This window comes from Pogona vitticeps, chromosome ZW-PAR, assembly GCF_051106095.1.
Source record: "Pogona vitticeps strain Pit_001003342236 chromosome ZW-PAR, PviZW2.1, whole genome shotgun sequence".
In the NCBI taxonomy this organism is placed as follows: domain Eukaryota; kingdom Metazoa; phylum Chordata; class Lepidosauria; order Squamata; family Agamidae; genus Pogona; species Pogona vitticeps.
Window position 1 is genome coordinate 7,028,235 of NC_135800.1, and position 23,357 is coordinate 7,051,591.

The 23,357-nt window shown below is 48.6% G+C and overlaps 1 protein-coding gene across 2 annotated transcripts in view; it reads left to right on the plus strand.

Annotated features, from left to right (window-relative positions):
* LHX2 (LIM homeobox 2) overlaps window positions 1–23,357 on the plus strand; it is a 35,046-nt gene that overhangs the window by 9,330 nt on the left and 2,359 nt on the right. Inside the window, exons 1-4 of one of the 2 annotated variants that reach the window (XM_020793284.3) lie at window positions 2,172–2,925; window positions 5,851–6,056; window positions 7,450–7,847; window positions 17,787–17,992. In XM_020793284.3, the coding sequence (XP_020648943.3) occupies window positions 2,806–2,925; window positions 5,851–6,056; window positions 7,450–7,847; window positions 17,787–17,992 (930 nt within the window). In that variant the 5' untranslated portion in view covers window positions 2,172–2,805. Of the gene's footprint in view, window positions 1–2,171; window positions 2,926–5,850; window positions 6,057–7,449; window positions 7,848–17,786; window positions 17,993–23,357 lie in introns of those variants that run through there. The other variant, XM_072984652.2, reaches the window with a different exon arrangement.

Genomic DNA, 23,357 nt, shown 5'->3' on the forward strand with positions numbered 1-23,357 from the left:
GTCTTAAAGCGAGCCCCAGATTCCCTGATATTGTTAAACAGCGAAGATCTGTCCCAGTGGGATGGGGGGGGGTTCTTTCTGGAAAATGCAGAACTGGACACAAATGGTCCAAAATAGAGCGAAGGGTCCAAGAAGAGAAGGATCGGGGCGTTATGTCAGTAACCCCCACTTCTATGGGTCTCTCCCAAGCTGGTTGGGCCACAGATTTTTGCTGTTCCCCTCCCTGACACGGAAAAGACCCGTGAGTAGGGACCTGCCGCCCTCAAATGCTATTGAGTCCGTGGATTGCAGCGGTGGGAGAGAGACAAGGCCCGTCCGGGGGCTTGCTCAAGAGTAAGCCTGCCGACCTCTCGACGTTGTTGTGGAGGTGACGGCAGGAGCGGAGAAAAGGCGAGGAGCTCAGGAGAGGAAAAAGCTAGGAATAAATGAAGGCGTAACATCGTGTTAAAAAAAGGGGGGGGGGGACGGACCTGATGGTTCAAAGAGGGATTGACTCTGGGGTGGGGGGGTGGGGAGATGTGATGCTGTGTACCCTTCGCCATCTCCTGCAAGCACTCAGAGCTATGGTGCATACGGGTGAGCAATTATCCATATGGTTCCCTTCAGCTCTGCAATGCTAAGATGATGATGGTGATGATGAATAGGCAAAACAGAAGCTGAGGCGGGGCAAGATGCTTCGAAGGGGTCCGTTTCCCCCTTCATTACCCTCCATCCATCCTTCTCTCCCCCGCCCCGCGTTCCCCTGACTCTTTTACTGAAATCACCGGTGACTTTATTTGTGCTCCATTTCGGCCGGATCATGTCCCTGGGGCGGGACGGGCGGACCATAAGGAGAGCAGACCGCATGGGGCTGAATTTGGGAAATCAACTTCCTTCCTTCCTTCCTTCCTTCCTTCCTTCCTTCCTTCCTTCCTTCCTTCCTTCCTTCCTTCCTTCCTTCCTTCCTTCCTTCCTTCCTTCCTTCCTTCCTTCCATCCATCCATCCATCCCTCTTTCCCCTTCTCTCTCTCTCATTCTCTCTCCTTCCTTGTTCAAACGGTTTTCTAAGCCGCCTTCTGCTGAAAGTCCTGCCAGTGAAACGGGGAAGGTCTCCCTCCCTCCCCCCTGGACTGGGGAAGGGCACTATTAAGTGGAACCAATACTGGGGCTCGCCTAGTTTGGGGCAGTGGCTTGACACCCGTCCGGGCTCCGGCCTCTGCAATCCTTGCGCATCATTTTTGTAGTCCGCCTCAAAGGACCGGCTGGAATTTGGAAGCCCCCTTTGTAGCCGTAGAGGGCACAGAGCTGCTGCTTTTAGAAAGCTATGGGGGGGGGATTAAGCTTCTTCTCCACGTAATCCTTTCACGTGAGGTCGGTCCACTCTTTCTCGGGCCGGATGCTCTCCCTCCTCTTTGCAACTTCTCTCCAACAAAACTGGGTGATGTGGCGAGGCAGGAGCCCCCCCCCCCCCGCGTCTTCTGATCCGCCCCGCTTTCTCCTTGCAAACTGACAACAGAGTTCGGTGCTCGGAGCTGTCCAGAGAGGGGAAAAAAAGGCGTAACTCCGGTTCTCCATTCGGGAGGGCCAGGAGGCCTTTGGCGCGTTGGTTTCCCACCCCGGGGTGGGTGGGTTCGTCCTCTTCGTATAGAGAGAGGCAAACACTCGCCCCCGCCCATCACCTGGGCATCAGGGCGTTGCCCCTCAGGGGTCCCACCTGCCCCTTTGGCGGCCTTTCTCTCTCAAGCGTGGGGCAGGGCTGAAGCTCCCCCCGCCTGGACGTCAGCGTGGTGAGAGCGGTGGCGCCCCGAGGAAAGAGGGGGTGCAGGATCCCCAGTCCTGCGCTCGAAACACCCAAAGCGGGCAGCATTTCCTCCAAGACCGCCGCCGGTGGAGGGAAGGTTTTTGCCAGGCTGCAGCCGCCGGGCTCTTCCGGCTCCCTGGACGGGGCGGACGGGGCGGAGGAGCGGCCCCTGGGCGCCCGAGGGTGCCCGCCGGTCCTCCTCCAGGCGGGCACTCGCCCTCCGCGGCCCACGACGGCCGCCTGCGAGCACATGGTGGCCGGGCCTGGCCGGCAGAGGCGCGACCAATGGGCGCCGCGCCCGACGTGATGTCAGAGCGGCGCTAGAAAAGGCGCGGAGGCTTGCGCGGGGCCGGGACTACAGCGGCTCCTGCCCGGATCGCGGCTCCTCCTCCTCTGCCCGGTCGCCCGGCCCTCCCCGCCTTTGCCAGCGCTCCCTCCCTCCCCCCTCCCGTCGCTCCGTCTCTCCCCGTCTCTCCGCGTCTCCGTCTCCGCAGCCGCGGCGCTGCCACCGGGTCTGCAGCAGGGAGCTCAGGCCCGTCCGGCCCGGAGAGGGGAACGCGGGGCCAAGGGATCGCCCGGGGACGGGGGCCGCCAGCGCCCAACCCGCCGCCAGCGCCCTCGCCCACCGGCCCTGCGCTCCGTCCGCAGCTCCGGGGGCGCAGCCGGAGCGCTCCGGGGGGGGGGGAGGCCGCCGTCCGTGCGCCCTGGTGCTGGCGGCCGGGCCCTGGAGGAAGCGGGCGCGGCGATGCGCTGAGGGGCGCCGCCCCCCCCCCCCCGATCCAGCCCGGATCCGCCTCGCCTTGCAGCCAGAGAGCTGAAGCCCACGGAGAAGGAAGGACGAGGCGGCGAGGCGGCGAGACGACGGGGCGATCGTGGCGCAGAGATGGCGCCGCGCCGCGCGTAACGGGAGCGGCGGCGCGTCCGGCGGCGGCGGCGCCGGCAGCGGCCGCGAGAGGAGGACGCGGCGGAGCCTCGCGGGGCCTCGGGCTCCTCTGCCGGGCGTCAGCCCCTTCTTCGGCCCGGCCATGCTCTTCCACAGCCTGGCCGGCTCCGAGATGCACGGCGTCATCGACGAGATGGACCGCCGAGCCAAAGGCGACGCGCCGGCCATCAGCTCGGCGATCGACCGCGGCGAAACCGACACGGTAGGGCCCGACGAGGAGGAGGAGGAGGAGGAGAGAGGCGGAGGAGGAGGAGAAAGAGGCGTCGCCGGATCCCTTCGCCTGGCCGAGGAAGGCCCAGATCCCAAAGTTTGGGGAAAGGAGGGAGGGAGGGGACGGAGGGGGGGACCCCCGCTTTGGTCCGGCCGCCCCAATCGACAGATTTCATTTTAATTCACATTTTCATTTTTAAATTCTCCCATGCCATGGAGAAGGAATGGCCAAGAAAGAAATGAACTGCGGTTAAGCCCGAAGGCGGTTCATCTTCGTGTTGTTGTTTTTTTTTTTAAGACAAAACACCGTTGCTTTTCTGGAAGGATTTCACTCCGATGTTTGGGGTACTTGAGAGCAATAATTCCTAGTAAATAGGCCATATTCGAACAACTCGTTTTTGAAAGAGAAAAAAAAGGGGACTTGAGGAGCCGAGACAGGAGAAACAGGGAAACAGAAGCATAGATAGGTTTGAGCGCCTCCGCGTAATTTCCCCCGACTTTTATTTGAAGGCGGTTGATACATTATCATTTACAACGATTTCTTATGAATTAATAAAACGCTTTTCTCTATTTCCTTTTTTTTCCATTTCTTCCCTCATGTTCATTTTAAACTTTTTTTTTGGGGGGGGGGTCTATCTTTTTTTTTTACTGCAAAGGTTTAAAGTTAGGCTGTTTAACTCTCCACGGAAACGGACACTTTTAAAATCTCTCCCCTGCGTGTAAAAAAAGAATCTCCATTTTAAAAATTGAAAGATCGGGCGCCTTTCTAAGGGTTCGCCTTGTAGTTTTTAAACCCAACCCGCCTCCTTCGGCTCAGTTGCGTGCCAACCAGATAGTGATCAGGAATTAAAATTCGGAATGATTTACGGCAACGCTGGTCCAGTTTCCCCTTATTTTTGTCCACGGGGGAAGGCTTCCTTGGCACCACAGAGTTCGCCTCAATTATCCGCATCTCCTGCCGCCTTTTCCTTTCGCTTTTCTTACACCTTCCTTGAAAGCGGAGGAATTATTTAGGGTTCTCTGCGAAAGGACCACGAGATCTGGTAATTCTTGGAGAAGTTGTAAATGACAATTGAATCAAAAGATCTTCATACATATTTTTTTGTTGCTTAAAATTTTCCTGCCCTGTACCAGCGAGTGAGAACTGTTATATTTTGGTTTCCTCCACTAATTAATTTTGTTTCATTTTTTGTTTGTTCAGTTTACTCATCTACTTTTATTTTATTTTTGTTCCTTACAATAGTTCTGTTACGAGGCATATGAATGGACCGTGGGTTGTTCGCTTCCCCTAAATTTTGAGGTGTATAAAAAGGGCCTAAGACATGCCAGGAATATTTATCTGAATTTTCAAGGGTCCCTCACCCTGCTATGGCACCCTCCACTTCCCTCATTTTTATGCATCCGTTTTAAGGACATAAATGTCTCCGGAAAGACAATCCAGTTGGCTTCAATTTATGAAGGTGCTTTTTTTCACCCTAAAAAAAGAGAAAGTTTCCTCTTTTTGTAAAGTGAGAGGCGCCCAACATTTATAGGTGTTTTATAACGGCAGAAGACTTCCTCCTTGCGATGCATTTGAATCAAAATTTCATTCCGATCACTTTGTTTTCAAAAGAGAGAGAAAAATTCGCTTTACAACCTTAATCGCCCTGGGTTTTCGCTCCTATTGGGAACTTAGCCGGGCCTGATTAGGAGCCTATCCGGAGATGATCATTTTAAATCTAAATCTACCTAGGAGTAAACCCCGTTGGACTTGTGGGATTCCTTCCGAGTAGCCCTGAATCTAGGCGTCCACGAGCATTCGCATGGAAAGGGTCTACCTAGGATCCGACCCGATCCTTAATAAATAAATAAATAAATAAATAAATAAATAAATAAATAAATAAATAAATAAATAAACGTGTTTGTAAGGACATCCTTGTTTACTCGGAAGTAATTTTCCCATGGCTCCGTAGGGTTTACTCCCAAGGAGGTGTGTGGACAAACAAGCAGCCGGAACTGGCAGAAAAGCTGTACTAGATAGACTAGGGAAGAGAGTTTTACCTTCTTAAAACAATAATAACAGCAACAACAAAAACCAAAAACGGCTTTCCGCTTTTCTTTCTCCTTTTCTTTTACTTCTCCATTCTTTTCGAAGAGAAACTCCGAAACCTTTACGTTTGAGAAAGGCAGGCATATCGGTATTTACGCAGCTGTATTTGTTTTAAAAAATAAATCACTTCAATTGTATGCCATTCTATCAGGAGTTTTTGATGCGAGGCCCTTAATTCGTTTCTGCTCCCCTATCTGTCGCTTGAGGGACCTAGAACTGCTCGGGCCCCCGTTTCTCCTGCTGTTTTCGCCCTCACCCTGACCCTTCCTTCCTTCCCTCCCCCTCACGCCCCGTGCAGGATCTGGCGTTGCTTCTCTTCCCCGTGGCACAATTCAGATTTGAGAAGGAGAGAGAGAAAGCTTCTTCTCCCCCGCTCCTCGAATTTTCCCGTCTCCCAGCTGACTTTTTTTTTGGGGGGGGGGATCTGCGTTTAGTGTGACTTTGTGGCGGGGGGGCGGAGGGGAGAACCTTTCCCTTTCAGCTGCTTGGAGTGATCTAGCATCATACTTTCTCCCCCCACCTTCCCCTAGCCCCCCACCCATCCTGAACACCTTTTACAGTTTTTTTCCTTTCCAGAGCAAGGCCGCTATGGGTGTTTAAAACAACGGGCTCTTTCCTGGGGTTGAATCAGCGCTGCGTTTAGAGATCCCTTCTTTCTTTCTTCCCTCCGTCACAGTGGCTGGAAGGAAGGAAAGGCTGGCCTCGGGTGCAGGGGGGGGGAGTGGAAGTGGGGAGAGGCCCTCGAGCGCCCCAGGCCTGCTTCTCCGCGCCGGATTCTCCCTTTTCTAACCGACGGTCGCCCCTTGTCTGTCTGCTTCCCCTCCGCAGCGCGCCATGCCGTCCATCAGCAGCGAGCGGGCCGCCCTGTGCGCAGGGTGCGGGGGCAAGATTTCGGATCGCTACTACCTCCTGGCGGTGGACAAGCAGTGGCACATGCGCTGTCTGAAGTGCTGCGAGTGTAAACTCAATCTGGAGTCGGAGCTCACCTGTTTCAGCAAGGACGGCAGCATCTACTGCAAAGAAGACTACTACAGGTAAGGGCGCGCTCCCTTTGCGGTGTGGAATGGATAGAGTCGTCCAGGGCTAGGACTCGTGTGTGTGTGTGTGTGTGTGTGTGTGTGTGTGTGTGTGTGTGTGTGTGTGTGTGTGTGTGTGTGTGTGTGTGTGTGTGTGTGTGTGTGTGTGTGTGTGTTGGGGAGCTGGGTTCGAATCCCGGCTCTGCTCTGAAAGCTCACGGGGCGATTGGAATGGGTAAAACTACCCCTTAAATATTTCTCTTGCTTCGAAATCCCTGCTATAAGTCGCCTCCGACTAGAAAGCACATAACAAAGGCAGACGGTTGGGTAGATCCCCTCCGCTCCCTGGGGGGGGGGGGAACAGAAGAAAGAGGCCTAGCCCCCCCCCGGGCTTCTTGCCACTCCTAAACCCAAATCCCTTCCCCGCGCGCAAGCCTCACCGAAAGGAGGGCTGAATCCGCTGTGGGGTGTCCGAAACCGGATTGTCCCGCTCGTGAGCCATAAAGAGGTCCCTCTGATCTGGTGAAACCCGGAGGCGGATTCTCCCACCGCTCCCCAGTCTCCACCAGCAGCCTGCCAGGCCATGTCGCCCTGCGCACAATATTCAGCCTTCTGCCCAGCATCCTATAGAAGAAAGAAGGACCTTCGACCGGTTGGGAATGTAGAATTCTCTACATTTATTTTGAAAACAACACCAAGCAAACCCAGCCAAACTCTAAACCGCAAAAGGCACGTTTTTCTGGGAAGAGTTTTCTTGGGGCATCCGCTCCCTCCCCGCACACGCAAAGAAGGGTGCCCTCCAGGAGAAGCTCAGGATGAAGAAAAGAAAACATTTTGCCCCCTTTCTTTCCCTTGGTTGATCTTATGGTTTCTAAAGAAGCCTCGAAATTTCTGTCCTGAACGAGAGGCGGGGGAGGGGGAAGGTTGCGGTAGGGAATCCAAGAACTCCGGTATTGACAAGGGTCACTAAGGGTCATCTAGTCCAGCCCCACGGAGGCAGGGAAGCCAACGCTGAAGCGTCTGGGACTGAAAGCCCTCCGACCTCACCTTCACGCCACGCGGGCACTGTCCCGGCAAAATTAGGAAAGCGGTGTCTTCGCACTCTGCACATGTTCAGTGCAGTTTGATCTGGGGGGGGTCTGCTCCCTTTGAGACTTCTGTCCTCCCCTAGGAGAAGTCCAAGGGATTATCATGTCTAGGGGCCGGGATGCTATGGCTAACTTCAACCGGAGTAGACCCCTGGACTCACAGGAGTGATCATTTTATCTACAGCGACTGGTTCTGTTTCAGAGCAGCAGCCGTATAGAGATCGGCTGCCTCAGGATGCGCAACGGGGGAGGCAGGGGATCCTATGGACTCGGCGCCCCCGGCTTCTCATTCTTACTGCTCGGGGTTTTCTCTCTCCTCGCAGGAGGTTCTCCGTGCAACGCTGCGCCCGCTGCCACCTGGGCATCTCGGCCTCGGAGATGGTGATGCGCGCCCGGGATTTAGTCTACCACTTGAACTGTTTCACCTGCTCCACCTGCGCCAAGATGCTGACCACGGGCGACCACTTCGGCATGAAGGACAACCTGGTCTATTGCCGGCTCCATTTCGAGGCGCTGCTCCAGGGCGAGTACCAGCTGCATTTCAACCACGGCGAGGGAGCCGGTGGTGGCGGCGGCGGCGGTAAAGGCGGGCCGGGCGCTCTGGGCGCTGCCACCCCGCTGGGACTGCCTTATTACAACGGGGTAGGCACGGTGCAGAAAGGGCGGCCCAGGAAGAGGAAAAGCCCCGGGCCCGGCGCGGATCTGGCGGCCTACAACGCAGGTAAGGAACTACTCTCCGCTTTAGGCGCTGGACGTCGCGGGTTCGACTCCTGGCCGGGGGTGGGGAAGAATCTGGATTGAAACTCAGGGCATTGAAACACGGAGGGCGCGGGGAGGGGAGGACAGGCTAAGGCTGGTGTGTGTGTGTGTGTGTGTGTGTGTGTGTGTGTGTGTGTGTGTGTGTGTGTGTGTGTGTGTGTGTGTGTGTGTGTGTGTGTGTGTGTGTGTGTGTGTGTGTGTGTGTGTGGGGGGGGGGGCTTGGATGAAAACCTGGCTCAGAGAGGGGGAAAGATCTCCGTGCGTACGAGGAGCTATTGCGCACCGATTCCGTTGCGGAAAGCCGGCGCCTGCAGACCCTGCGTGGGGTGAACCGGTTTCTGAAACCAGGCCAGGCCCGAACGAGAGTTTCGCCTTGTTGTGTGTGCGTGTGTGTATGTCCCCGACAGGCGGAAATCGAGATTTTCTGGAGTCTCCAGTTGAGATTGTTTTTTGCTCCCCTTCAACCCCGGAGCGTTGCCTGGTGGAAGGCTGAACCGGGGCACCGGCTGCTGGCCCCGGGCGAGCAAGGGGTGGCTGTGTTTTTCTGGTTGTGGCTTTGGGATTGTGTGTGTATCTGTACGTGCGCGCGCGGCTACAGTGCAAAAAAAAAAAACCCGCTCAGATTGTTTGCTGCTCGAAAGGGAAGGCGCGGGAAAAAAAACATTAACCAAGAAACGGAGAGAAAGCCCGTTGAAAAAAGGCGAGGCAACTTTTTAACCGGGCGCAGAGGCGACTCCGTTGGCCGAGCGTGGTTTGTTCCGCCTTTGGAGAGGAAAGGTGTTGAAAGGGGCTGAGGGCTTTTGGGGGGCGCGGGAAAGAGGAATAATCCTGAGAAGGGAAGTGAGAAATCGGGGGGAAAAATGATGGGCTTAGAGCTAGTTTGGGCTTAGAGCGATTTGAACGCGCATCTTTCCCCGTGGCTGAAAAACCTCTTCGTTTCCCCTGCAAGGCGAGGCAGGAGTGAAAACATAATAACCTCTTAAAACAGGTCGCCAGCGTGGGAAAGGCAATGCTTCTTGTCTGGACGAAAAAAATAGCCGGTCCCGACGGAGGGCCTTCGTTTCTCTGTTTCTCCCGCCGGCCTTCGCTTTTTCAGACTATTTCCCCCCCCCCCCACCGCCCCGAAGGTCTGGTTTAAGCACCGGAGTCGGAAGACGCGGCGGTTCTTTGTGTGAAACCCTTTCCTCTCCAGAAAAAGATGGTCCCGGGCGAGGAAAAGCAAAACCCACGCAGAAATGGTTGAGGACTTAAAAAAAATGATTCATAATATTTGTAAATTGTCCTAGTGAGGAACAGTTTTCTTTTTCTTTCTTTCTTTCTTTCTTTCTTTCTTTCTTTCTTTCTTTCTTTCTTTCTTTCTTTCTTTCTTTCTTTCTTTCTTTCTTTCTTTCTTTCTTTCTTTCTTTCTTTCTTTCTATTTTCAAAGTCCCATTCTGAGATGATAATATATATTAAACGGAGAGAAAAATAACTCGTTCCAAGTTTTTTTAAAGGAGACATTTCCAATTTAAAATGTTCCCCCCCCCCCGAAATTATTTGCCATTTCACTTCATGGTTCCCCCCTTCCCCCCCTCTTTCTTTAAACAAGCATAATCCTCGGTGTAAAACTCCAGTCTCTAACCAAGGAGGAGCAGCGAGAGGGTTGCCTTTTTCTTTCTTTCTTTTTTTAAAAAATATATCTCCCAATGCCGGTTTCGCCCCCTTTTCAAAGTTAATCCTTTGGCAAACGCGGGCGATTGTGTCCGGACGTGTAGTTTAAACGACGGCGGGGCCTTTCCTCTTTGCTCCGTTTTGTTCGCCCGGGTGGGACGCGCGGGCTTTGGAGCTCCCGAGACGCGGATGAAACCTGACATGTGGAAAATGGCTTAGGAGGGGGCCGGAACTTCAAAAAGATCGCCCCCCCAACTCTCCTCTGTCCTCTCCACCTCCTGGCTATTAAATGAGGGCGCTTTGTGCTCCTAGTTCCGTCTTTCTTTCTTTCTTTCTTTCTTTCTTTCTTTCTTTCTTTCTTTCTTTCTTTCTTTCTTTCTTTCTTTCTTTCTTTCTTTCTTTCTTTCTTTCTTTCTTTCTTTGTTTCATTGAATTGGGGGGGGGGTCATTTGAGGTCTGAGACACAATCCAGATGGTCTGGGTTCCTCTGGGCCCAAAATCTTCTATTTTCCCTGCCCTGAAATAGGAAACTATTTTTTTTTATTTTTTTTTAACAAATCTGCTTTCCTCCCCCCCTCAAAAAATAGTATAACGCTCCCTCCCATTTCTGCAGGGCAAGCCTCTCCCAGGGACACCCCCCCTTCAAATTTCAAGCAACCCATGTGGGAATAATGTAGCACCCAACATCCTCCATAAGCAACCACAGAATCTTCAGTGTAAGAAATTCAAGAGATGCCATGATCTGATACAGAATATTCTCTCTCTCTCTTTTTAAATTTCTAGAAGAAAACTTTGATGGGGGGGGGGAGATGAGGGGAATCATTATGGCTGTCCATATTCAGAAATGACCTTTTCTGCTTTTTAAATAATGATGGGATGTGTGTGTCTAAATCTATTTCTGTTTGGGTAGTGGGGTTCCCTCTTCTTAGCCCTGATGGATGGAAGGGGGGGGAGGGGATTGACTGTTGGTAGGTCTCAGTTGCTTAGCTTGTGTGTCTTACTTATGTTGGGTGCCCATTCTGGAGGCCAAGAGGAAAGGTGTGGACAGACCTCTTGAGTGGTCACTCAAGACTTGCGTGTGCCTGCATGCAAAAGTATCTTCATATTTAGAAAGACCAAGCTGTGTTGGTGGCAGGGGAAAAAATAGGATTATTTCTTCCCAAGGTTGCCCAAGACATTTTGCTGCCTGAAGCAGAGTGGTATTAAATGGTACCCTGTCCTCCCCGGCACCCAAAGCTGGCCAAGTCATTTTGGCCCCTCAGGGTGGAAACACCTTACAAGCACCTCAGTCCCACAATCCTGACCGTTAACGTGACTTAAATTCGCAAGCATTGGCTGCCCTTCATTTGATGCTTTTTTCCACTCACCTAGATGAGATCAGCATAGGGAATATTCAGCCAGAATCCATGCTCCCCAGCATCCAATATAGCTAGAGTTGTCTCTGGCAAATTTGAGAGGCTCCGCCTTCTAGCTGTCCTGAGCAGTCAGCTAGTGTTTGAAGATATACTGCCCCCCTGTGTGGAGGTTTGATTTTTTAACACTGCTGCACAGTTTTTTTTCCCATCCAAGAACTTGCAGATCTTTGGCTGTGTTGGCCTGCATGCAGGGCTATCAAAGTTCTGCGGCTGCCTGAAACCAAGAGCAAGACGAACCCTTCCCTCCGTCCATCTTAGGTACCGATAAGTCTTGTCTTGAGTGTTTGATGATAGAACAATATCCTTCCAGCACTAGTTTAGACGGGGCAGTCTGAAGAACACACAGGTCTCCCCTCTAATATCTTGCTACCACTTCCCAGTTTACGTGAACGGAGGCAGCTGCCTTGTTGTACCTAATGGTAGGGCCGGCTGCAGCAATTGCATCGCTAGCCTTGACTGTGGGTTACTGCCTACTGATGACTTCTTTCTTCCTCCTCCTCCTCCTCTTCTTCTTCCAGTACTTTCTCCTTTCCCTGATCTTCTGGGAAAGCTACACAGAACGGAGATCATTTCTGCCACAGATGGTGCTGAAACGGAGCAGAATAAAGCCACTCCCATAAATTCTTGGCTCCTCAGCCTATGCAGGGTCGTGAAACCAACGGCCACCATCCCTGGCTTGAAAGCTGATGGGGACTGGCGTCCAGGCGCATCTAAGAGGACCAGCCGCCCACCTTCCCTCGGGATGAGCTTATGCGGGGCTAGGAGGTCTTTCCCTTGTGTTTTGGGTGGGCACAGCTCGTGTCAAGCAGCACATGGGAAAGGAGGAACAGGCCACCAGGGCGCAAAGCGGTTTTGAGGCGGTGTCTGAGCCCCAGGGGTGGCTGGAAGACAACCAGCGTCTTCTTTTCGAGAGAGGCCAGGCTAAGCTGGGCAGATCCCCTTTCCCCAAATAATTCCAGATGTTGTCATTGTCTGTGGGAGAGAGAAAAACAGCTGGTGAAGAAGGGAGGCCCCTTCCAAGCAAGACTCAGAGGATCAGAGATCAGGCTTCTTTATCTCAAAAATATTATTATATATTTATTTTTACTTGCATGTCTCTTGCAGCTACATTTCCACTTTTATCCTCCCCAAGACAATCCTGTGAGGCAGGTTGAGCAAAAGAAGGCAAGGGACAGGCCTAGGGCTTCCCGAGGAGTTTTCATGATTCCACAGAGATGTGAATCTCTCTCTCAAGTTCCAGTCCAATGCTCCAACCGGGCTTTTTGTGGTTGGCCCAGGTTTCTTCTTGCCCAGCCTGTAATCCCACAATTCTCTTCTGGGTCAAAGGACAGACTTATTAGAAGGGGGAGCAGAGAAGGAAACCATGATGAAAACACAGGGCATGGGTTAAAACCAATAAATCTGCAAGCTTCCAGGCTACACTGGGATATTTCATCAGTAGAATGGTGGCTACACTTCTCTCTCTCTCTCTGTGTTTTATGTTGGTCTTCCTTTCATGATCCACAGTGCCCATTGAACCTCCTATGAGTGGGTGGTGTGATGATTAGAGAGTTCCATTCCGCACTTGGATATGAATTTGATGGACTGATATTGACCTAGTCATATTCTCTCAGCCTGAGCTACCTTAGCAGCATGTTGTGAAGACACAACGTAGAGGACGGCCATATACGTGGCCTTGAGCTCATGAGAGGGGAAGGCAGGATGTCCCTGTAACAAAATGAATGAAATAATTGATAGATTCAAAGCTTCTGGGGGTTGCCAGTGGAATTTTCTTGGTTCCCCTTAGGAGTTTCCCTCTCTCAGATGGCTGAGGCTGGTCCCTGTTGTGGCCACCTTCTTAACCCACCCCCCCGGTTCTATCATCCCTGCCAGGGTGAGAGAGGGCCCATCAGGGTTTCTTCTATGGGCTCGAGGGTTAGACAAAGACTTCATTCATGCTGCTGCATCTGGGGAGGCAAGAGATATTTTGGGGGGAGGAAGGAGACCCGTGTTTTGTCCATCCCTGCGGTTGATCTGGGGGCAAATTCCTGGGCACTTTGATGGCTTTGTTTCGGAGATAAAGCCGGAGAGGTGAAGAGCAAACAAGGGGGGGGGAAATGTAGGTTACAGGCTGTGCCCTGAACCCATAGCTGGGGGGGGGGGTCCCAACATGCTGCCCAGAATCTGTGATGTGAAATGGCTGCAGCAACAGAGATTCTTGTTTTCAGGACTATGGTTCCCAAAATCCCCTAGGCTGTGCTGGCTGTGGATTTTGGGAGCTGTCATCCAAAGCCGGAGCTTCCCCAGCCTCTCGAAACCTCGAGAGGGGTACAGATTTGTAGTTTTGTGGGACTACAGTTCCCAGAATCCCCCAGACGGCTGGGAGTTGTAGTCCAAAAACACGGATCTGCCCACTTCCAGGGCAAAAAATGCTGCTTCCTCTTTATTTGGGTATCTTCTGTGTCCCGAGCCTCATTTTACCATCCAGAAAAGGAAGGGGGGGGGCAGGTGAGGATCTTACGAGGTTTGTCTGCTGAGGCCAGAGCACTGCTTACTATCAGTGCGTGATGGTTAGTGTTTTGTTGACAATTAAATGCAGAACCCATGATTGATTGGATAGATGTATTCAATGAGGATTAGATGATCCTAGAAGGCGGGGGTCTGCGTTTGTGCCTGTGTGAGTAATTCTTGCAGGCCCTGATGAAAGGAGCCAGTTTAAAATGGGCTTCTCCTTTTAGGCACTGATTTTGTAGCTGTAGCACAGGGGAGACGATCCCAAAGGGAGCTTGTTTCGAACTCAGGAGGCTGGCCAGAAGGTTTGATCCTGGGCCACTCCAGGCAGAGTTGGGAAAACTCTTTCCAAACACCTGGTCTTCGTTACCCACCATGCTGGCTTAAATGGATCGAGGATCAGATCCAGCGTAAGACAGGCTGTTGTTTTCCTTAGAGAAAAACACTTCACTGGTGGTATGTTTGAACCGCCAGGTCAACCCACCAGGACACCGCTGGCACAGGGAATTGCTGCACCTGTTTTGAGAAAAAGGTTTCCCCCTCTTCAGTCTCTCATGTGAAGTTTTATTCTTCCTGCATTTGATTCCCGTGGAACAAGTTTCTTCCTATGTAATACCTCCATAGCAAACCTGCTCGTCCTCTCTGGCTGACAAAGGCATGCCTCCCCTGGAATGTTTGTGAACATTCCGTGACACCTCTATCATCTCCATTAATTCATCCTGCAATACAGTCTAGGAAAAAAACCCTAAGAGATCTCATGAGCCACTCAAAATCTGAGGCTGCTGCTCTAGAAGTTGACTATCTGGATCTTTCTAGGTCATATCCATCAAAACAGGCATTTCCCCTGAACTTCAGCAAGGGTGAACGTTCTTTTACCCTATTGATGCCTGGTTGAGTCCCCAAAACAGAGGAGAAGTGTCTCTTCTGGGTAGAAGGAATTGCTGTACAGTATTTTATTCTCAGAAACAAACCAACACTTTAGTTTCTTGATTTTCTATAGTGGAAAAGAAGAAGTCATTGGCAGCAAATGTATTTTCTCAATGCCCGCACCCAGAACAACAGTTTAGGCACCGTGTATATCTCCTTTTTTGTCTGAATTAAAATGCTAATGAGCAAGCTTTTGAGTCAGACAGGATTATTCTTCTTGTCTCAGAACCCATGTGTGGTACAAAACCTTACACATTGGTGCCAGTAAAGCTGTTGGAATAAATTCCTGCTGTCTTACGTAATTTGCACCCTATCTTCTCTGGGACCAGCCTGTGGGGAGCTGAAGAAAAATGTGAAGGACAGTTTAAGAGTGACAGCTAGGAGTGGAACCTCCATAGTTGAGGGCAGTATAGCTTTTGATGAATAGTGATGGCCAGCAAGAGCAGGTTTGTGAATTTTCCCAGAATGTATAGCAGTTATAGCTATAGATTAAGTACAAAGGCCAAAAAACCTGTGCATCAGTCCAGTATATGAGTTTTTACATTCACTCCTGGCAGATATGTTACGTACTAGGCTTTTTCCTAATAGCTAGCCTAGGAATAAGTGAGAACTTTGTTTTAGCTCATTTTTTTAAAATTAAGAACTTACAAAACTCGTAGATTTCTTCCAATGAAGAAATCTGTGAATTTTGTAACTTCTTAAATAAAAAAAAATGGTGGAATGAAATGGTGGAAAGAAAACTGAGATTTTAAAAAAGTATATGAAAGAAACCAGAATTAATAGAGGGATCCATCCACATCTTAAAGTCAATATGGTTGGCAGATGAAACATAACCATGTCTTTGTCAGGAATAGATATAACTACTATATCTGACCAGTGTCGATGGGAAAGAATTTTCACTGTGGTTTTGTTTCTGAAGAATCTACTAAAATTCAGAAAAAGAGATATTTAGGAGATAGATATATGGACATAAGAGAAGCAAAGAGATATTTAGGAGATAGATATATGGACATAAGAGAAGCAAAACTGACAGATTTTCCTGACACGACTAGAGGCGTACACCCACTTCCTTTCTAATTGGTTCTACATTGGCGTTTGATGCAAAAGCACAATATAATCAACAACGTAGTTCTGTAGTATTTGCATGCATTTAATGTTGGTGGCAAAGTGTGCATGAGTGTGATCTACTCATTCCGGAGTCTCCCTTTCTTAAGGACAGTCTTTGCTCAGTGGATTTCCAATATGGTAAATAAACCCCGTCTAGAATAAAGCCGTGTCAGACAAGGTCTGTCAGCAGTATATTGGATTTGTGGTGATGGACAATTTTAAAAGACTGTGCAGATGTGTTTAGACAGTTTGATCAATTATTCACATTTTAGCACTCCCATGACAGATATTTATCTGATCTGTCTCTCACTTTTCTGTCAGTTTGGTCAGACTGATAAATAATCATTAAGGGAGAGCAGAAAATGAAACTGATTCTGGGTCCCTTTCTTTTCACTATTTGTTTTAATATTTTTTGGGGAGGAAAGAGTTTAATGTAAAACTGAAATGATGTTGGTCTGGATGCACTAAATTTTTTTCCCCTTGCGGGTTTATTATTTTACGCGGAAGTTTTTGTGCTTCGTCATCAGAAAGAGGATCTGTGCTCCCTTTCCATTCTTTAAACCTATCTGTGCAATTCTTCTTGGTGTGCAAATCATAATTATTTTTGTTACTGATTGTCAGTTTTTGTTGCTATTTGTCAGTTCTTCTGTCACTCCAGTGAGTTTTTCCAGATGTGGGAGGAGACCTTGATCTAAGTTGTCTGCAGTAAACATATGGAACATTTGAGTCCCCCAAACCGATTCCTTCAAGAGTGTTTGGTGTTTTTTTTTAATAAGATGCAAAGACACAGATTAACTTCAGGTTTCAGTTTTGAGTTTTGACGTGACTCACACAACTTTATAAGTGCCCCCCTCTTTCAGGGAATTATTTTTGTTAGATGTATATTATCTCTCCCAGTTTACTCCTCTTGTTTCTTAAAATGAATTCATTTAATGATTTCCTGTAGTCTGTGTGCTCCTCAATTGGGTGGTAAAATTGTGAAGGGACTTACTTGAGGATCCGTAGCTGTGCAATACCATGTGATGGTCCAACGTGGATCAAAATATTTTGCAAAGTATTTTTTGTGGGCCTCACCAGGCATGAAAAATCAGGGCTCTTGGCGGGAGGGGGGGAGCAAAATGGAACGTTCCTGCAGTTCTTCCCATTTCAGTGGATTTCGGATGCAGGAGAGGCCTCCATAAGATGTTCATTACGAAATCTAGAGGCTTCCAGGAGCGGTTTTTGTCTGCTAGGAACTGTTGTGGAGTCCGCAGAAGTAGCCTGGAGGAATTTCAAACAAGATCCTTCCGGTTATTAAAGGAAGCAAAGGAGTAGATCAGAGGTCTTGAAGGCGTCTTAGTATAAGAGAAGAAAGGGGAGGCGGGAGTTTCCAAAAGACCAAAGAGGCTTCCCAGAGTACAGAAAGTAAAGTAGTTACCGATAATGATTTTTTAATTTATTTTTGGTAATGAAGATATAATGCAATTATATTTAAAATATGGTATAACGAAGCAAACCAGTATTTCTCTGCTCGGGCAATGCATCATGTTTTCTAGCTGTTTTTAAAAGTTAGATTTAAAGGCAGTTTGGGACCCTGTCAGATGCATTGTGACAGATTTTTCAATATTTGTTTTTTTTTGCCATTTTCTTCTCAGTCCTAAGGCATATTTTTATTTCCAAGCACAGCAGCAAAAAGGGGCAAAAAAACTGCGGCAATTTGATGCTGCCATGGTGTAAACATTGCAAGTAGCAAAGCACCATTTCGTTTTAAAAACCATATAACAAGTGTGAAGACTTGTGTATCTCTCAGGACCTGAAAGTAATGAGTTACAAATAATGTAGCTACTGGTAGAATTTTTTTTGTAAGTAACTGAGTTGTAATGAAGTTGTGCTTTAAAAGTAATGCAGCAGTCGATGGAAATGGAGTTTTTAGGTTCAGATATCAAAAAGTTACTTTTAGAAGATCTTTTTTAAGATGGATTTTTCCCTTTGACCTTCAGTATTCAGCTCCCTACCCCCAAAAGTGGATTGAATCTAGCTGGGGATCCCAACTAGAGTAGGAAAATTAAATTTACAGGATTTATGTAAGGGCTGATCCCCCAGCTGATTCCATGAGCCTCTGCTAGATGAGGACCGGCGAGCAGATTTGGGCCAAAGTAACAAACCTTAAGAAGTAATGGAGTGAATTACTTTTGGAACATTTAAGAAATGGCACCGAATCTGTTCTTAGAGGTTGTAGCAAGAATGGCAATGCTTTTTAAAACTGAACTTCCCAAGCATTCCCCCCACTCCCCAGTGGCTTTATTTACTTTTTTCCCTCTTGTTGTTCCTAGCTTTGAGCTGCAATGAGAATGACGGAGATCATTTGGACCGCGATCAGCAGTACCCCAGCAATCAGAAAACGAAGCGCATGCGGACCTCATTTAAACACCACCAGTTGAGGACAATGAAGTCTTATTTTGCTATCAACCACAATCCGGACGCCAAGGACTTGAAACAACTCGCTCAGAAAACGGGCTTAACGAAGAGAGTTCTCCAGGTAAGGAAAGGTGGGGAGGGAGGGCTCGGCTCTCCACCCTATGTGAGTCACCAATCCTCTCGATGGAGCACCAGAGACGAACACCTCCTTCTATATCTACAGCTGCAGCTCCGGTTTGTCGCCCCCGCTCGGTTTGTGGGGGGCTTCTTTCGCACTCAGGGTCGGTGGAGGATTGCTCTTTTGCATCAGTCGGAGATGCAGTGGAGGTTTGAGGCTGTTGTGGTGTAAGTTTGCCATCCTGTTGAGCTTCCTGTAAAACTACAGATGAGTTTGCAAAAAAAGGAAAAGGGAGGAAAAGTGCAATATGTGAAGAATTAATCGCTCTATCCTTTTATGAAGTACCAACTGGTTTAGTCCTGCTTACACGCCTTCCACCTGTTATATAAGGAGCGAATACATGTGTTCAGGGCCATGGGCTCCCAAAGGATAGAACCTGTGGGCAAGCGCGAGAATCCTGCACCCTGGGGAATGCCCTTTATTTTGTTGCCAGGCATTGAAATGTGCCTGGTGGGGGAAAAACATTGCTATGAGTTGTGGGAGCAAAAGTAGTAGCACTGATAGCCATAGGAACAGGTTCTAGCAATGCTAACCTTGTGCTCTGTGCATGCATGCGCCCAGGTTTGCATGCACTGATGTTCCTTTGGCCATAGTGACAGCTGCTCCTCCAGTGTGTCGCTCTGGTGCTTGTGATGCATCCACGTGCAGGTTTGCACACTCATAGGAACGCAGGTCCTGAGGGTCGACACTTCCGACTCCTTGCCTACGGAGGACATGTCTTTAATAAAGCAATGGCTGTGGATGCTTGTACGATGCCACACAGAGGGTCGTCCACTGTGTAGGGATATTTTGGTTTATGCTAGCAGGCGGAGTGCAGAAAGTGAGGCCTGACCGTATGGCTATGAATCCAGAGGAACTACTCTGGAAATGTATAATGAGATAAAATTAGAAACCTGCAATTTGCTGAATCAGAAAAAAAAGAAAAACATTTGGAGAGAGTGCAGGAGGAAGAGCCCTAAACAAAGTTGCTGAAGTCCCTAAAACTTGATTCTTAGTTGTACAGGTGTGTTCAGCCATTTGTGAGAAGCCGTACGCGCCTGCTTCTCTTAACGTGAGAAGGGGAAGAAGCAGGCAGTGACCTCAAGGAGCAAAAGAGAAAGACACCTAGCTATTTATATAAGAATAAACATTACAAGGGATTATTATCCTGAGCTATCTCCCACCTCACTGGTTCTGATCAGGTTCCATGTATTGGTTGGTCGGCCAACGTAATGCGTCCAAAATTTGGCCTGATTTCAATTCCTATGTGTGAGGTCTGGATTCACCTGGACTGTCCTTCTTGTGTGTTCACGTTTCAGCATTTCCTGCTTGTGCTAAGTGTTTTGATTTTAAAACAAATTCCTCAAAAAGCAGGCTTTGAAATCTGGGCATGACTTTTGAGGGATTGATTTCCAGTCTAGCTTGCTTTAAAGATGCCTGGTGCAGCTTTGCTGCTAAGCGATTTGTCTCCGATGCACTTTGAAAACGGGGGGGCTAAGATCAGTGAATGGACAAATTTTGGGCTTTAAAAACAAACCAAACTAGAACCCCAAGCTCTATCTTGACAGGAGGTCCTAGAATTTGTAGTTGAAAACTAGTTTTATGACTCCTGTGAAGTGCAGCACAAAACCCAGAATGGACTCACAGCAGCTTAGAAACTTATAATCGCTCCCTGCCACGGGGTGAATTTTTCAAATGGTCCATTCGCTGTCGTTTTGATCTATTTATTTGCCTTATTGCTCATAAAAAGGATTATTTTAAATTCTTCTTGTGTGGAATGACACAGACAGAAATGGGCTCTTTCTGCATTTCTTCTGCTTTGAACACGAGTGAATAAGCTATGTAGATATGATTTTTTTACAGTCTGTTTCGTTTAGCAGTTTTCAACGTTTTGTCTGTGACGTTCGTAATGCAAATGTTAAGAGAATCCCAGAAAATCATTTTCTCAGAATATTTTGAAAATGTTGCAGATTTCAAGATAATTTTGTTAAAAAAACAACACCAACTTTCCTGGCTTGGGTTTAGCGTATCAACCGCAGTCCTAGCTGTAGGACTACGATTTCATGTAATTGAAAATGTAACTTTTCCATGCACTGCGAGGTACGAGAAGTGTGTATGGATAAGGGAAGAGGCAGCTCCTCAGATGAAGGGAGGGGAGGTCTTTTAATCTGTAGAAGCACACACACAATCTCCAAAACAGGCATTCCAGGGGCCTCAAACCAATTATGCATTCTCACAAAGCTCCATTTTAATTATGGACAATGGTTGGGATAGGTGCTCTCCACGGCGGGCTATAAAGCCACCCGTAAGCCGGGTGCCATCCTTAGGCGGAGTGTGGCAAAGGCTTCAGGCAGCAAATGCTGTAGGGCGGCAGTCGGAGTCCACTAGCTATTCCTCCTAAATTCTCTACCCTTTCCCTTGGGGGGGGGTCAGGCACAAATCTGGGTTTACTATGGGAGTGGGGTCCATCTCGATTTCCCAAATGGCTGCCTTCGACTGCGAGATGCTCCTTAGCCACTTTCTGTAGGGGGAAGCCCCGTCCTGTGTTTTTGCCTCAGGCAGCAAAATATCTTGGACTAATCTCAACGTTTCCTAGGGTCCCTTCTAGATCTTCCGTTCTAAGACCTGGAGGCTGAGATTCCAAGGAAGAGAACACCGGGCCGACTGTACAAAATGGAAGCCTTTCTCAGCCACAGAGAGAAAGTAGCTCTGCAGCAGGATAGTACCTAGACAGATCAACTACTAGATCTTGGTTAATGGCTCACTGGATCAACTGTGTACATTTTCATCATGACGCTCAGAGTTGTTTTACTCTGAGTCAGACCATTAGCGTTGTTTGCAGCAGGAGTAAGCAAGCCAGGCGTAAAACATTTGTCTGCCTGAGGCTAATGATATGTTTGGGCTTCTTCCCCCTTGTTGTTTAGAGAAGCCATCTAGTCTGCCAGTTGAGCATCCCTTTAGTACTGGTGTTGGGACAGGCAGTGTGGTGGAATGGTTAGACCTGGGAAAACAGGGTTCGAATTCTCAGGGAATCCTGCAGTCCCATGGAGAATGTTGGGCTGGCCACTTGCTCACAACCTTCCTCCTTCACAGGGTAAATTTATCCCTGCTGCTAGTGTACTGTTAAGTAGAACAGAATAGCCCAGGGGGAAAGGGACTGTTCATCTCCCCCAATATCTGCTGCCCGAGGGGGTTCCCTCACTTTGACAAGCAGGAGAGAACACTGTAGCGCTGTGCCACTAAGAGCACTCTTTCCTTGACTTGGCTTACGGGGCCTCAAGACACAGCTGTCTGTTCTGCAGGTATCATAACCTAAAATATTAATGACACATGACATTCCAAAAGAAATTTGTGCAAGCAGAGTCAGGATTCCCCCCCCCCGAGGAGAAACACCAGAAGCAGCGAGCAACCGTCAGGAGGAAATGGTTGGGCAAGAAGTTGCAACAATCACGGCCAGTTCATTAAAAACGAAGAAACAAAGTTCCAAATACTCGCTTAACCCACCTTACAAGGCTGTTGTGAAGATAACTAAGGGAAAAAGAAGAGCCTTCTGGGCTGCCTTGAGCTCGGTAGAGAAAAGCCGGGACTGAAATATAAACAATAATAAATTAATAATAGGCAAGCCTGGTCCAGGGTTGTTGGGCGTTGTGGTGTCCGTCTGTGTTATTTGTCTTGTATATTGGATGGAATCTTTGCTGCAGATTCCAGCACAATTCGCACTCAGGTGCAAGGTGTGTGCATGGATGTAGGGGAAAGAGACACTGTCTTTCCTGTCGGTATATCCAGGCTTCTAGTATGTGATGGTCTTTGAACACTAGCCAAATATTGCGGGGTTCCCCCCCCCCCCATGGACTGCAAGGCAACATGTCATCAGAAAAGAGAAGAAAACTGGAGAAGCTCCTTGCAGATTGAGACTCTCTGCTCCTGCGTTTTTCAGCTTTCCCTGCAAGTGTTGAGTTTTGTTTCTTTGCTCTTGGCCTCTTGCTTTGGGTCCCTGCCTAGGAAGAAGATCGGAAGGTAGATATGAAATTATAAAGCAGTTGGGCTTCCAACTCATTAAGCGGCAAAAAATAAAATAAAATAAAGAGAAATTCTGTTTTTGATGGGAGTGGAAACTGTTTTTGGGTCTAGCAGAGTCTTGCTGTCATGCTGCCCCCTAGTGGAGACCATGGCCATCACTTTAAATTGTGAGCAGGGAAAGTTACAGCTGGATTACGATTCCCATCATCTCTCATTATTGGCTGCGCTGGACGATGGACTCTGATGTCCAGGAACATTTGAGAAATCTCCTGTTCCCCCACCCCTGTTTTAAATGTTGCAAGGTCTTCATCAGCCTTGTGCGACCAGGCCACACTGGTGGGGAGGATGATGGGCACTGTATTCCAGCAAATCATAAAGTTGGTGGGTTTAAAAGGGATTGCTCTCAAGCATGGCTGTGAGTCCTGCACTTTCCCCCTGCTCCTTTACTGGGGAGGTATAATTCTGAGCTCTCTTGATCCTATTCCTTGCATGTTCCACCTGCACATTTTGAACATAGATGCCAAGGGCTGCTTTTTTTTGCAACCTGCTAGATTTTTAAATACTTCTATTGAGGATCAGACAGGAAAACACCATTATCTGAGTAAGCTCAATATCTTGATATCTCTGATAAATTATTCCTGGTTCAGAAACCGGGGGTATCTTAGGCTGGTCTTGAATTCAAGGGCCTGAACCTATGGAGCTAAAATGGCTGGTAGCAGTGGCCGAAATGGGACTTAAGACATCCCGAAGAGGCTTGCAAGGATGAAAGCTGCTTAATTGGTCTGTTTCCTTTTGTCCTTCCTTCTTATGAACCACTTAGTTATTAAAAACAACTACAGTGCCATAACTCAGACCGCGTTCTGTGTGAGGTTTCGCCTGCTTTTGATGATCGTTAGACTTTTCCGTGAGTACGTGATTGCTATCATTAAAGATGAGAGCACTTGTAATGTGGATGACATTTTGGGACAATAAAGGGTTCTGCGACACCATATAAGCTAAATGGATTTACTAGGCATAAAAGGGTTCAGCCCACTGGCAGCTGATGATGTTTATACCAAACAAAACATGTTAATCTTTCACAGGCCTGCCGCCAGATTCTGGTTCTGCTTGAGGTTGTGATTTTGCTGCCACGGACTCAGACAGTTGCCTCTTTCTGGAAATCTCTAGGCAATGAAGATCTGATTTTTACAAATGAAAATAAGAAATGCCTGAAGCTAAGTTGGGTGCAACTGTGAAAACATCTATTGTTGTTGTTATTAATAATAAAAATATGCGGCTGTATGTTGTTGCTGTCTTCCCTCCCAACACT